This window comes from Canis lupus, chromosome 30 (assembly GCF_048164855.1).
Source record: "Canis lupus baileyi chromosome 30, mCanLup2.hap1, whole genome shotgun sequence".
NCBI classification, from domain to species: Eukaryota; Metazoa; Chordata; class Mammalia; order Carnivora; family Canidae; genus Canis; species Canis lupus.
The window spans coordinates 35,415,957-35,429,892 of NC_132867.1; the positions used below are offsets into that span (position 1 = coordinate 35,415,957).

The 13,936-nt window shown below is 35.7% G+C and overlaps 1 protein-coding gene across 12 annotated transcripts in view; it reads left to right on the plus strand.

The window, feature by feature from the left end:
• TTC3 (tetratricopeptide repeat domain 3) overlaps positions 1–13,936 on the plus strand; it is a 116,750-nt gene that overhangs the window by 10,953 nt on the left and 91,861 nt on the right. For 7 of the 12 annotated variants that reach the window (XM_072806933.1, XM_072806939.1, XM_072806930.1 and 4 more), the window contains exons 2-10: positions 1,552–1,706; positions 2,318–2,360; positions 2,865–3,015; positions 3,481–3,568; positions 4,360–4,413; positions 5,679–5,799; positions 8,116–8,201; positions 9,386–9,480; positions 10,595–10,657. The exons of 3 other annotated variants lie outside the window; for them this stretch is intronic. In XM_072806933.1, the coding sequence (XP_072663034.1) occupies positions 1,563–1,706; positions 2,318–2,360; positions 2,865–3,015; positions 3,481–3,568; positions 4,360–4,413; positions 5,679–5,799; positions 8,116–8,201; positions 9,386–9,480; positions 10,595–10,657 (845 nt within the window). In that variant the 5' untranslated portion in view covers positions 1,552–1,562. Of the gene's footprint in view, positions 1–1,551; positions 1,707–2,317; positions 2,361–2,864; positions 3,016–3,480; positions 3,569–4,359; positions 4,414–5,678; positions 5,800–8,115; positions 8,202–9,385; positions 9,481–10,594; positions 10,658–12,158; positions 13,583–13,936 lie in introns of those variants that run through there. 2 more of the 12 variants (XM_072806937.1, XM_072806942.1) reach the window with 2 other exon arrangements.

The following is a 13,936-nucleotide window of genomic DNA, read 5'->3' on the forward strand; positions in this document are numbered from 1 at the left end:
GCAGTGAAGATCATTTTAATCAAGGAGGTGAACAGGAGGCTGGGGTCTTGAAGGGATTGTCTTCATGGGCCTTGATGTGGCTGGGATGTTGAGAGTTTGGAAGAGAGAGGGGAACACTCAACTAATAGCCAGTGTTCTTGAACAGGACAACAAGTGAGAACTAAGTAGGTGGCAATGACAAGGAAAGGTAGATGTGGTGAAATAGAGTGAGAGAGACTGTGGAATCAGAGGACCTATGTTTGAATCCTTCTAGCTTGATGAGCTTGAGCAAATTACTGAATTTTACTCAATGCTTCCCAGCTGTACCCTGCAGGTGATGATGATTGGACCTGAGAATTGCTGTGAGGATGAACGAGATAATGTATATAAAAATAATTGGTACAATGTGTGACAAATAGTTAGCTAGGAAGATTGTTATTGTTCTCATACTGTGAGGTTTTCATACAGCAAATTGGACCTAAGAAGAATTAAAGAAACATATTTGTATTTTAAGGACTGATGGTGGTCTTGCTTAGGAAAAAAGAAACTTGGTTTGTCCTAACAATAGCCGGATAATAGTGGTGAAATGGAAAGGTCTAAGAAATGGTGTTGATGTGGTTCTAGTGATGATATGAAAAGGCGGCCATTACTTGGGCAAGAGTTAGAAGTGCTGCCATGCTGCATTTTTCAGTGATGTTTAGGTTTTGTAGCTGTTCTCTGATAGCTATAAATCTTTATTATTGAACTTTATTCCAGAAAGAAGCCTTAGTCTGAAACTCCAGCCCTAATTTCCATTTTCCCCCATTGAAATAATCCTTTTCAAAACACAGATGATATGTTTGATAATACGAGGCTGTTGATAATATGAGGTTTTTTGCCCACCTTTGCAATCTAGCAGTGCTGTGTGTTGCAGTTGTAAGAGTGCCAGATGCGGCAATTGTTAGGAGGATGGAAGTCTGGATGTGGCTCTGGGGAGTTAGGAGATTGATGAGCTTGCCCTGTACCACTTCAACTCTGCCCCTTTGCCCAAGACAGGAACACACATAGATGGACGGATAGGAGAATATGAGCAGCAGATAAACCATTTTCTCAGTGGAGTCAGGATTCACTTCTGGCCAGGGGGTTGAGAATATGGCAGTTTGTGTGTGGTGAAATGGCATATTTCACAGGATGCAATAAAAGCAGATGGGGTAAAAGGGCAGCAATGGAAAGATGTCTTTTGTTCATTCAGCAATTATTCAAGGGTTTTACCATGTGCTGGGCACATACAAAAGTGAGTAAGATACCCTTAATTATCTTCCATCTAAAGGAGACATGTAAACAAATAAGTTCAGAGTAGAGATGGTGACTGTGTGATCCTAAGGGAAAAAAGAGATTAAACTGATATTTGAAGAGAGTTGGGCAAACAGTAGCTGAGGATGAGAATCTTCCAGAGCTCAGTGTTCTTACTGATTTTTTGGGGAGGCCTAAGTTCGAAGGATTTTTCTAATAAACCATATAAGCCAGGAAAACTGCTTCTCATATTTTCTCGAATGATTTAAGTACTGATTTGGGTTTATGTTGTTTCCTTAGGATGGTACAGCATGGATGATTTTGCCCTGGGAGATTTCACTATAGCAGATGATGCTTTGTCAGAAGATTGCCCTTATGTGGACGGTTGTGTCTTTGCTCCTGAATTTATGTCCAATGATTATGTTCGTGTGACTCAACTTTACTGCGATGGGGTGGTGAGATTTGTTGCTCTTTTGTTTTAATGCTGTGTCTTAAGGCCTATTATTTTGAGAGATTAATGTGAGATTGTATTAGTTTCTGGCATACAACATAATGACTTAAGATGTGTATATGTTGTAAAATTATCACCCCAAGAAATCTAGTTAAAACTACACCCATTACTATTCATAGTACAGATCTTTTATTTTTATTATGCTGAGGACTTAATGTCTACTTTTTAAAGGTTTTTTGATTTAGAGTTATGGGAGTAAAGATGTTTTTGTGCTACAAAACTTTTCACAGGGAGGTACAAATTCGATTTCATAAGGGAAAGGAAGCAGTGACTTAACAACAAGAATGTGCAGTACCAGAGAATGAGTGATGGGGAAAGATGGTTTTCTGACTGGAGATTAGAAAGGCTCTCAAGAGACAGCTGTAGATGCAGACCCCTGGGGGAAACACTTGGGAAAAAAGCCTAAAGATTCACCGGTTGAAGATATAATCAAAGTATATAAGTAAATGTGCACTCAAAAGTTTATTAGTTTAGTACTGATAGTCCTTACATTAAAAATTGAAAACTACTTTTGCATTTCACTAGAAAAAATAAAAAGAATTTTTTTTTGTTTAGGGTATGCAGTATAAAGATTTTACCCAAAGTGAGAGAAACTTAGGTGAGTACATTGGTATTTTTTATTTTATTTATTATTATTATTTTTTACATTGGTATTTTAATTTGTTGAGAGATTGTTGTGGGAAGTTCATCCATTCACATCAATGTAACAGTCCTACATAGTTTTCATTTTTATTTTTTATTTTTTGATTTATGTATTTTTAATTGAAGTATAGTTAATATGCAATATTATAGTAGTTTCAGGTGTACAACAGAGTGATTGGCATTTATACATGTAAATGAAATGCTTACCATAAGTGTAGTTATATGTTACTGTACAAAGTTATTGTGTTACTGACTATATTCCCTATGCTGTCCGAACTTTACATCCCCATGATGTAGTTTTTCATAAGTGGAAGTTTTACCTCTTAGTCCTCTTCATCTATTTTGCTCATCCCCTTCCTATTTACCTTTCCATATCCATTGTAACCTTTCTCTATTAACAGTGTTGATTTATTCCAAAATGAGGCATAAAATATTAATTCAAAACTTTTTCTTAATTAAGAATTTGACATCTGTAATATGTGGTGTAGTAAACCAGTTTCTGTCCTGCAAGATTATTGTGATGCCATTAAAATATACATCTTCTGGCCACTTCTGTTTCAACGTCAGCATAGTTCTATAATATCACGGTTACACCCCTGTGTGGAGGCCACGTAAGTTGCTATATGTCGTTTGTTTTGTATAAACAGTAATAAACATGTTGACCATTCTTGAGGAATGCCAAGTACAAGGGAGGGCTTATGTCTTATTCTCGTATATACTGTTCAGCTTCATTCTTATGTAATCATGTGGGAAAAGTTAATGTTTTGGATTTCTATATGAATGATTACTCGTGGTGACATGATGAATGAACCTCTGAAGAGCGTTAGATGGTAGACTTGAAACTGAGTTATGGAAAATTAATATGCTTGTTTATAAGAAGCAGCATTGTAGTATAGAAAGGAGAAAAAGGTACAGTATTTTGTCAACTTAGTAAACAACTTATGGTTACCTAGAATGAAGTAAAAGAGAATTAAATTTTTTCAAGTAGCTTAAATCGAGATATAACATAGTAGGGTGTAAAATTCAGTGAATATATATGAGAACCTAATTTTTTTAAAAATGAATTTGTATTTAAGCAACTCTCATGCTTCTGAGATAAGTTTGAAGAAATTGCAACATCTAGAATTGATGGAAGATATTGTGGATTTGGCAAAGAAAGTCGTGGTAAGTGGTAGAATGTGTATATCCCCCCCCCTATATCTAAAGAATATAAATATTTATACGGTGTCAGGCCCATGTTACTAATTTATAGTGGTTAATGGATTATGGTTTCAGTTTGGATTAATCTGAGATCATTATGCTACCCGTGAGTTTATGCTATGTATTTGAGAAATTAGATAGATGGCTGTCTTTCTGGTTCTGACATGAAGGATGAGATCCAGGACCATTCCTTATCATTAAAGGATAGAAATTGGAATTTGTCACAGATGAAAGTATGCTCCTGGTTCACAGGAACTTTTGTCACTGAAAGTGATGGATTCTCTCTTGTAAAATCATGCCACTGTCAGCATCACAACAAATATTTGTTCTTTGGGATAAACTTTTATTATACAGTATTTGAGGCAGTTTCCTGTTCTGCACTGAGGATGTTTTCCCTTGGAAAACCATTTGATCCTTTTTCTTATTTCGATTGGTTATGAAGCCAAGTGTTTATTTCCTGATAATCCTTTGCTATACCTTGTATCAGCCAATGTAGTTTCATAAGAAATCTTAGTGTAGTGAACTTTAAAATCTATACATCTAAAGGTTATACTAAGTCATTTTATTTCTTGAAGCCAATGTAAGATTACTTCTATATTCTTAGGTAAATTGGGCATGAAAGTGCTTGTGGGAAGTAGACTTTATGTATACATAACAGAATTCTTGAAATGTAGGATTTTTTTTTGTCCACTGGAAAATTGAAGTGTAACTGATTAAAGATGGAAATAAATGTGTTTTATTGTTTTGTTTTGCAGAATGATTCATTCTTTATTGGGGGCTTATTGAGGATTGGTTATAAAATAGAAAATGTAAGTGATTTTTAAAAAATTTTTTAGAAAATATAAGTGTTAAAACACAGGAAGCAAGCACAGTCATTGCTGATAAATGACAGTTGTCTCATGGCTCATTGCCACATGAATTGGGGTCACATGTTAGTGATTTACATGTATTCGCTAGTATTGATTTCTATATTTTGCTTATACAGTCTCCTTATTTTGGGGGTGTGCATCATGCCCCCCCATATGGGTAGTATAATTTTGGGCTTCTTTTACATATGATTGTTTTTTTCTTCTTTAGATTATTTATCTGGCATATATTCTCCCAAATGAAATTATTAGGTCCTCGGTATGAACATTTTTGATATGTCATTATTAGATAATCTCCAGATAAAATGATAAGCCAATTTTTAATGCTACTGGTAACATAAACATCTGTTTCCCTTAAGCCTGACATGAGCATTGATAACTCTTCTAATTAACTTCTGAAGTCATTTCAGACTAGATGTATGAATAATATTTCTGTGAACTCCTACTCTTCATGAATATCTTTGCACTGAGTGCTTATTTTCACAGCTGCACTCTCCTATTGTTTATCTCCTTACTCTTCTATTTGCCATAGACCATTTAAAATACACAGTCCCTTTCAGGAACCTTAATCTTTACCTTTAACCTTGTGGTAAGGATGGAAGTCCTAGTTTAGATAAGTTCTGAGACCTCTCATTCACCTTGTATTATTGTACCCTCCTGCTACGCAGGGCAGCTCCTGGCCAGGTTGTAAACCTCAGCTTCCAGGTCTGTAATGATTGAAGCACCATCCTGGTCTCTGAGGGTAGCCTGAGGTTACTTGAAGATATACATATGTGAGTCCATGGTATCAGTTAACTTATATATATTGGGGTCCAGGTATTCTAGGTTGCGTGCTAGAGTAATGAAAACATGGGATTGTGTAAGTTTTTATTAAGAATCTGAAATACTTAGGGGGCCTGGGTGGCTCAGTTGCCTAAGTGTCTGCCTTTAGCTCAGGTCATGATCCCAGGGTCCTGAGATCCAGCTCCGCATTGGGCTCTCTGCTCAGTGGGGCATCTGCCTCTCCTTCTCCATCTGCCTTTCCCTCTCCATCTGCCTCTCTCCCACCTCGTGCTCTCTGTAGTGTGCGTGCATTCTCTCTTTCTCTCATAAATAAATAAAATCTTTAAAAAAAATCTGAAATACTGTATGTTTAAATTTATGGTGCCGTGTGTAAATTTAAAATTAAAAGTAATACCCAAACCACATTCTTCATCTTTTTGATACAGAAAATCTTGGCAATGGAAGAAGCTTTGAATTGGGTGAAATATACAGGCGATGTAACAATTCTACCTAAATTAGGAGCAGTTGACAATTGTTGGCCTATGTTAAGTATTTTCTTTACTGAATGTAAGTATAAATGCATTAAATTGTTAATTGACTCAGATTTAAGGCATTATTTGGGAAAATGAAACGTATGGTTATGTGATTTCTTATTTATGTAAGGATTTTAAAAAAATATTTTTCTCAAAATCCTTTTTATAAGAGAATTTTAACTTTGTAGTTAGCTTTATCCTAAATTTTCTGTCTTAATGATTTCTGACATCATACTTTAAAAAATGCTACCAAGTCGGGGATCCCTGGGTGGCTCAGGGGTTTAGCTCCTGCCTTCGGCCCAGGGCCTGATCCTGGAGTCCTGGGATTGAGTCCTGCATCGGGCTCCCTACATGGAGCCTGCTTCTGCCTGTGTCTCTGCCCCTCTTTCTCTGTCTCTCATGAATAAATAAAACCTTTAAAAAAAAATGCTACCGAGTGAATGCCATAGGTATTATATATGATACCCAAAAAAAAGAGTTCATGACTGGGGCCTCATGTATTTTCATTCAAAAGAGAAGTAAGTAATAGAGCTAACTAAGATAATTTTCATTTTCCTGATGACTGTTATTCTTCTGTATAATGAAACTGCTTTGTATATTTTTTTAACTTTGTGAAATATGTTTCTTTAAAGCATTTGAATGTTAGTGTTTTTATATTATGGCTATAGGGATCTTGAAGGAGGAAATACTTGGCTCTTTAGTTGGTGACTGACACCAGTGCCATCACCACTTGAGAAGAGGCCAAATCTTATACTGTTGATCTAAGTGATGGAGAGAAATTAAGCTTAAATATGAAGACAGTTTTTTCTAATATTACGTACTGGGCTATATTACATTGATAGAGGTGGTTCTCATTGTTCTGGAGGCCTTTAATTATAGGGTTCTCATTGTTCTGGAGGCCTTTAATTATAGGGTGGATTTTTTTTTTTTTTAAGATTTTATTTATTCATGAGAGACAGAGAGAGAGAGAGAGAGGCAGAAACACAGGTAGAGGGAAAAGCAGGCTCCATGCAGGGAGCCCGACATGGGACTCCATCCCTTGTCTCCAGGATCAGGCCCTGGGCTGAAGGCAGTGCTAAACCGCTGAGCCACCCAGGCTGCCTATAGGGTAGATTTTATGCTAGAAGTAGAGGACCAATATCATGTGTTGGGCACCAGTGTGGGCTTGGTTCTGACATTCTCTCTCTGTTCTCTTTTATTTTTTTAAAGATTTTATTCATTTATTTATGAGAGAGAGAGAGAGAGAGGAAGGCAGAGACACAGGCAGAGGGAGAAACAGGCTTCATGCAGGGAGCCTAGTGCGGGACTTGATTCCGGGACTCCAGGATCACGCCCTGGGCCTGAAGGCAGACACTCAACTGCTGAGCCACCCAGGGATCCCCTGTTCTCTTCTTTAGAATAGCTCAAAGGTACCTGCTGTTGTACCTATTTTAGAAATAAGACTAAGGCTTTGGGAGGTTAAATGATATTTCTGCAGGTTAAATGATATTTCTGAGTGAACCTAGATGAGAAGTCAAGTATCCCTGATTTCAAGGCTTAGGCTTTTATCCTGTAATCTTACTCTGCCCCTTATTAATTACTTTATTTGGTGACCTTCCGAAATTCCTTCTTAAATTTAGATTTTTAGGTACTTTTTTCACCTTGGAAATGTGTTTGGCTAGAGGCTTGACTAGTTTTGTTGGGATAAAATTATTACCACCTAAAGGAATCTATGGAACAGTTAAAAATATAGAAAAAATATAGAAAATGAGGTGTGGTAAACTTTTAACATAAATTTTGGTTATTGCCTACTTTATTTTAATTAGTTCATTACATTTTTAAAAGAAAGTGTTTCAAGTAGCATTTTAACATGGCATCCATGAGTGTCAAAATGTTGAATTAGGATATTTAAAGTTATTATATTAAATAAAAGTTAGAAAGTTTTCCACATTTTTATCTTTAGACATTTTTATTGAACATTGTGCTGGGTACACCACAGGCGCTCAGTAATGTTTGTTGAACTAAATGGAGTATTTATGAGGCCTATTTGGAATATTATGTCCAAGCATTTGTTTTAACTACAATTGGAACTAATGTAATAATAAGTGCTTTTTTTAAATGCTAGAAGTAAAACAGATTAGATTCATCAGCAATGAATCTAATATGTTGTAAAACATTTTTTCAGTTCACTTTAAGTTGTACTATTTGATACATGTAAAAGACTGCAAGAAACACGTTATTAGAAAGTTTAATAATTAATTGACCTTATGGACTGACCTGTGTAACCTAAGTTTTAGAACATTAACAATACCAATTTGCTTTTTTTTTTTAAATAAATGTTCTCTCACTCTCTCCTAAAAATAAAATTTAGACAAGTATCACATAACTAAAGTTGTAACAGAAAACTGCAATTTGCTTGAAGAATTTAAAACTCAAAATTGTGCGGAATGTATAGAGGTGAGAATAAATATTTACTTGTAAGTATATTTTAAAATTTATCTGTTAGAACTTTTGTTAACATCCAAAATAAGTTCAGTAAAACTGCTGTTAGCACACAAGGAACAGCCGTAAAATTTAATAATAACACATTTAAAGAAAGATTTCAATACAATTTGATTGGAATATTTATTTTTCCAGAAGAGGAAGACATTTTGGTCAGAATTTAAAAATTTTATATGTGTATATTAAATATATATTTACATGTTATTAAATTTATAGAATATTAAATAATAAACATTTAAAGATATGTGTTTTAAAAGTTAATTGAAAAATAGAAATTTGATTTTTTTTAAACTAAAAGATTTTTAATTAGTTGAGGAAATATAATTTTCTTTGGTAACAGCTTTTTTGAGATAGAATTCATAGAATTCATATGCCATAGAATTCACTCATAGGAATTTTTTTTTTTTTAAGATTTTATTTTTAAGTAATCTCTATGCCCAGTGGGGCTCAGACTTATAGCCCTGAGATCAAGTCACATGCTCTATCGACAGAGCCAGACAGGCACCTGGGAAATATGATTCTAACTAAAATTTTTAAAGGATTTAGGAAAATATTTAATGGTTCTATTTAATTCACTAACTAAAGTTATACAGTCCAGTTTATTTTAACCTGTTTATTTTGAAAATTAGAAAGTTTGAAAAGTTTCCTTTATACTTACAGCATCTTTGATTTCATTCTTGCTGATTTTGCTGCCTCATTTTTTGGCAATTAACCTATTCAACGTTGCCTATATATTTTTTTAGCAGTCAGGATTACTGAATAATACATTTTCTAACTTAAAATTTTACCTTGCATATGTTTTCTTTCCCTGCTATATGCAGGCTCAGTAGGCATATTTAAAAGTAGCCCTGCCAAATAATATACAAGGAGATAAATTGTTAGTAGTTATCCATAATGTGGTGGTTTTATTTACTTTTGATATTCCTTTAACAAAGTTAGCCTTTAGTTATCAGAGATAGGTTTCTTTAAATAAGTATACCAAAATATTGGGTATTGGGTTCTTGTCTTCTACATAAAAAATCCCCCATCTTATTTTTGTTATCAAAGATAAAAACCCAGAGCCCTTATTTCTCAGATATCGGGGTTCTTGGTTGTCTTTGCTTTTAATTGATGGGTCTTCTTTCACCTTGGTTTCTCAGCAAGGAGAACTAATGAAAATGAAAGGAAATGAAGAGTTTTCAAAAGAAAGATTTGATATAGCTATTATCTATTACACCAGAGCCATTGAATATAGGTAAGAGCAAAATAGAACATTGCGATCTTTTTTGTGTGGCAAATCAAATTAGAATGCTAGTCAGGAGAAATAAAAGCAAGATGAGGAGCTGGAGAGAGTATCTTCTACTTGCTATGTAGAATACTTGGGCATTAGAAGTGTTAGGGATGGCTGGGTAGATGAATGTAACCAAGTAGTAGAATTCAAGTCATGCAGAACTGTGAATATTGCTTCTACCCAGGTGCCCCATTTTCTCTCAAGCTTTCCAGTATAGTGTCACTTGTTTCTTCTTGTACTCATTTTGCCTACAGTTAATCCCTTCCAAATTATCAGCTGATCAAAAAAGGGTATTTTGTTACTAACTAAAGGTATTACTAACACTTAAGATGTCCCCTGTTCAGTAATTTTTGCTAAGAGAGAACTTTTAAAGGATAATAGTTGGAATTGTTGAGTGTATGTTTTCTCCTCCTCATCTTCTGTTTGCTCAGCTACTAGAATTTTGTAGCATTCCTGCACAGTGTGCTTTATACTTGGTTCCTACTGACATCTTTGCTGGGAGTTCTAATGTTGTAGCAAGGCTTTGGAGGATGTGCTGTAGATAGCTACTGTCTTTCCTGCCTTGCCTGTTTCCATGGGGAATAAGTGAATCAGGGTAGCACACCACATCTGGAAGGCTGCTCTGTTCCAAGGAAAGAACAGATTAAACCCCTAGGAAAGACAAAATTTGAAATGAAGTTACTTAAATTATTGTTGCAGTTTACAGATTTTTTTGGTCAGAGTTCTTTGTCAAGTGGTATAGTCCTGATTTATATAATTCTGTCCTTTATACCATACTTGTGATTTGCTAGCTTTTTAGTAGGTCTCATTTGATCTTCACCACATCCTTAGCAGTTAGGCAGAAAATGTAGGACATTTTGAATACAGTGAAGTGTAGGTTGATTTGAACAAAGTTACTCTGGTAGGAAATGAAGAAATTAGGACTTAGCCAGTTAGGTCTCCAAATCTTATATTCTTTCTGCTCTGCCACACAGATGTAAAGTTTTTGAGAAGTTTTTCATGCCCTATGTTTTCTGTGTGCTTTTTATTTGTTTTGTATGTGATGTCCTTTACTGACTAACCATTATTTCTTTTAAAGACCTGAAAATCACCTTCTTTATGGTAACCGAGCTCTTTGTTTTCTTCGCACTGGACAGTTTAGGTAAGTTGGTTAGAGTCACTGTTAAACTTAAATACTCAGTCACTGAGCTGTTATACTAAATACTCATTTTTGAGAAATATTTGTTTTGCAGGCATACAAGAAAATCCTTAAATAATTTTTTGGCAGAAATAGCTAAATGGTTAAAGGGGTTCTGTAGGCTTTATACATAATGACAATGGCAGCAGCAGCTGTTCTGAGTGGATAACATATTATATGCTGTTTTAAGTACTTTACATATGTTCCTTAATTCTCACAACATACTATTAGGTAATGTTATTCACATTTACATTTAGGTGGACTCATGCCATTACTAAGTAGTGATGTCAAGATTTGAACACAGATCTTCTCGATGATGTAGAAGTCTGTATTTATAATACCTGTGTTATATCCTTTTGCTCTCAATCTGTCTAATTCTGGAAGAATTTTCACTGTTTCCTATATCTTGATATAAAAAAATTAAGTAAATCTCATTTGTAAGTGAAAGAAAGAAAAGAAATTTAATGGTTTTAACCATCAAAGTGAGATCATAATTCTTTTAATTTCTTACATAATTAATTCTTAGTTTCTTATGTTGCATTGAGCTTTTATTTATTGGTCGAGAAAGATTGTTGACACTGCACCAACCATGATTTTGTTGTCTCTCAGTTTAAAATTTTTAGTATAGGGCAGCCCTGGTGGCTCAGCAGTTTAGCGCCACTTTCAGCCCGGGGTATGATCCTGGAGACCCGGGATTGAGTCCCATGTCAGGTTCCCTGCATGGAGCCTGCTTCTCCCTCTGCCTGTGTCTCTTCCTCTCTCTCTGTATCTCTCATGAATAAATAAATAAAATCTTAAAAAAAAAATTTAGTATATAAATTACAAGCATTAATATTGAGCAGTGTATATGCTCTTACATTTAATTGTGTCCTTCTTAGGGTGGCTTCAGGAATATATCTGCCCAGGAGAAGAATATTAAAAATACAACAAAAGAAACTAAAAAACCAGTTTAGAGCTGGGGATCCTCAGGGAAAAGCTGCATAGTCATAAGGTTCTGCAGAGTTATTAGTTATAATTTATATTTGTGTTTGACATTTTTGTTGCTGAAAATAAAAGGAGAAAACCTGACAAGTTATATGATTCTCACTGTCCATGAAGAAAGAGGACAGAAGTTGCTCAGGTGAAACAGTTTTCCTGATGCTTAGTTCTGGAAGAAATTTCTTACATGGCCTACAAGTAACATGACTGGGTGTTGGAGTAGAGAAGACCCTCAGCAACGTTCCTACTCAAAGCAGAAAATTCTCTGAAAGTGCACTTTTGGGTTTCTGATGAAAGCAGAGAGTCTTGTACTAGTGTTTTTTAGTTAAAGTTCTTATGTTGGGGTGTGGGAGGGTGGGAGTGGGAAAAAGAGTATATTCCAGGTATGTAGCTTTTAAAAATAACATTTGTTTTTCTTTTATTATAAACAGAACACATTCTCATGGTAGAAAATTTGGAAAATACAAGAGTTTAAAAAGAAGAAAATAAAAATCACCAGTAATCCAACCACCTCGGAGAATACCGCTGTATTAACGTTATGCAGCTTTTAGATGGCTTAAGCCGTGGATAAAGCGAGGCTATCTAGACTAGAGGAATGGATGGGCTGGACACAGTCTTCCATCAATACCACTGTCCTCAACTGGTTCTGACAAGAAATGAGCTACAAATGTCCTTAGGTTATTGCTTCTGGCTAGGTCCAGAATTGCAGATATCCTATGCTGTTTGATGGTGAATCTGTGTGCTTTCAAGATGAATAGGTTGGCAACTTGACTAGCCTCTTGTGAAAATCGAAACCTTGATTGGGCGGAAGGTCATCCACTCTGCATAGGGGAGCTCCGAGAGCGGAGCAGCAAGCCGGGGGGTTTCTGCCCTCTTTCATGAGTGTTGAATGCTAGACACTCAAGGAGGATCCTCTTAAAACTGCGCTGCAAAGGAGGTGCATCAAAGTAGAAATACAGAAGCCAGGTAGCCTGGTGAGGAAAAGGTCAAGAGCAGGGTTGTGTGTCCATCCTTGTACCTACTTCCTGATAGTCTAGCTTGTGGTTCAACACCATTGAAGTTTTCACTAGAGGCAGGTCAGCCGCATTTTCTTCTTAGGGAATCACTGATATGTATTGGATGCCAATGTAAAGTCAGAAACATTGTGCCTCATAGTTTTGTTGGTGTTTCCTACCTTTTTGCATACTGTTTATATGACTTGTTCAGTAGGGATAATGTTTTCTGAGTACATCTCACTCCTGATCAAGTGAGTAGATAATGTGACTTCAGAAAGGAACATGTTGCCAGCGATTCACTATTGCTATTGACAAAAGAGGACCCAAGCCCTTTAGCTGAGTTACCACGATTGAGATGTTTTAAAGCTCTCACACCTGAGGTTTGGTAGATCTGTCAAGGGAATCTGGCAGAGCAGCTGTGGGACACCTGGGGGTAAAGCATCTAACCTCTGTGGTACTGTTGTGAGCACTTTATGCATTCAAGCTCAAAAAGCCCTTATCTCTGTGAGGTGGGTGCTGCTGTCTCTTTATAGATGAGGAAACAGGAATGGGGAAGTCAAGCAAAGTATTCTCAGAAACTAGGTGGGTGTGATGGAGCCAGAATATGAACCCAGGCAGCCTGGATACAGAGTCTTTACCATTAATCCCCATCGGAAGGGGATGGTAGACTCAAAGGACAATGTGAAAAAAAATTTTTTTTTAAATAAATGGTTCAAATAGTCAATAAACATGAGTATCCTTATAGAACATGCAGATTACAAACCTTGAGTCTCTTTCTCATGTCCATCAGATTGGCAAAAATTTTAAAAACCTCATAATACCAAGTGTTTGAGAGGATGTGGAACAAAGGAAACTTGCATACTCGACTGGAGAAAGTGTAAATTGGTGCAATCACTTTGGACAGCAATTTGGCAAGGTGAAGATGTGCATACTCTGCAGCCCACTTCTAGGCTCCTATTCTCCAAACTCAAATGTGTACCCAAGAAGATACATACAAGCCTTCATGATAGCACTGTTTGTAAGAGTAAAGAAATGGAAACAACTTAAATGTCCATCAGTGGGGGAATGGATAAATAAATGATGGTATATTCATACAATGGAATTTTATACAGCAGTTAAAATGATGACAATGTTGAGTAAAAATGCAAGTTGCAGAATAATTTGTATGGTATGATGCAATTTATATAATGTCAAAATATGCAAAATGACATACATATCCATAGTTAATACATAGTATGTATTAAAATGTTTTTGAAATGCATGGGCATGT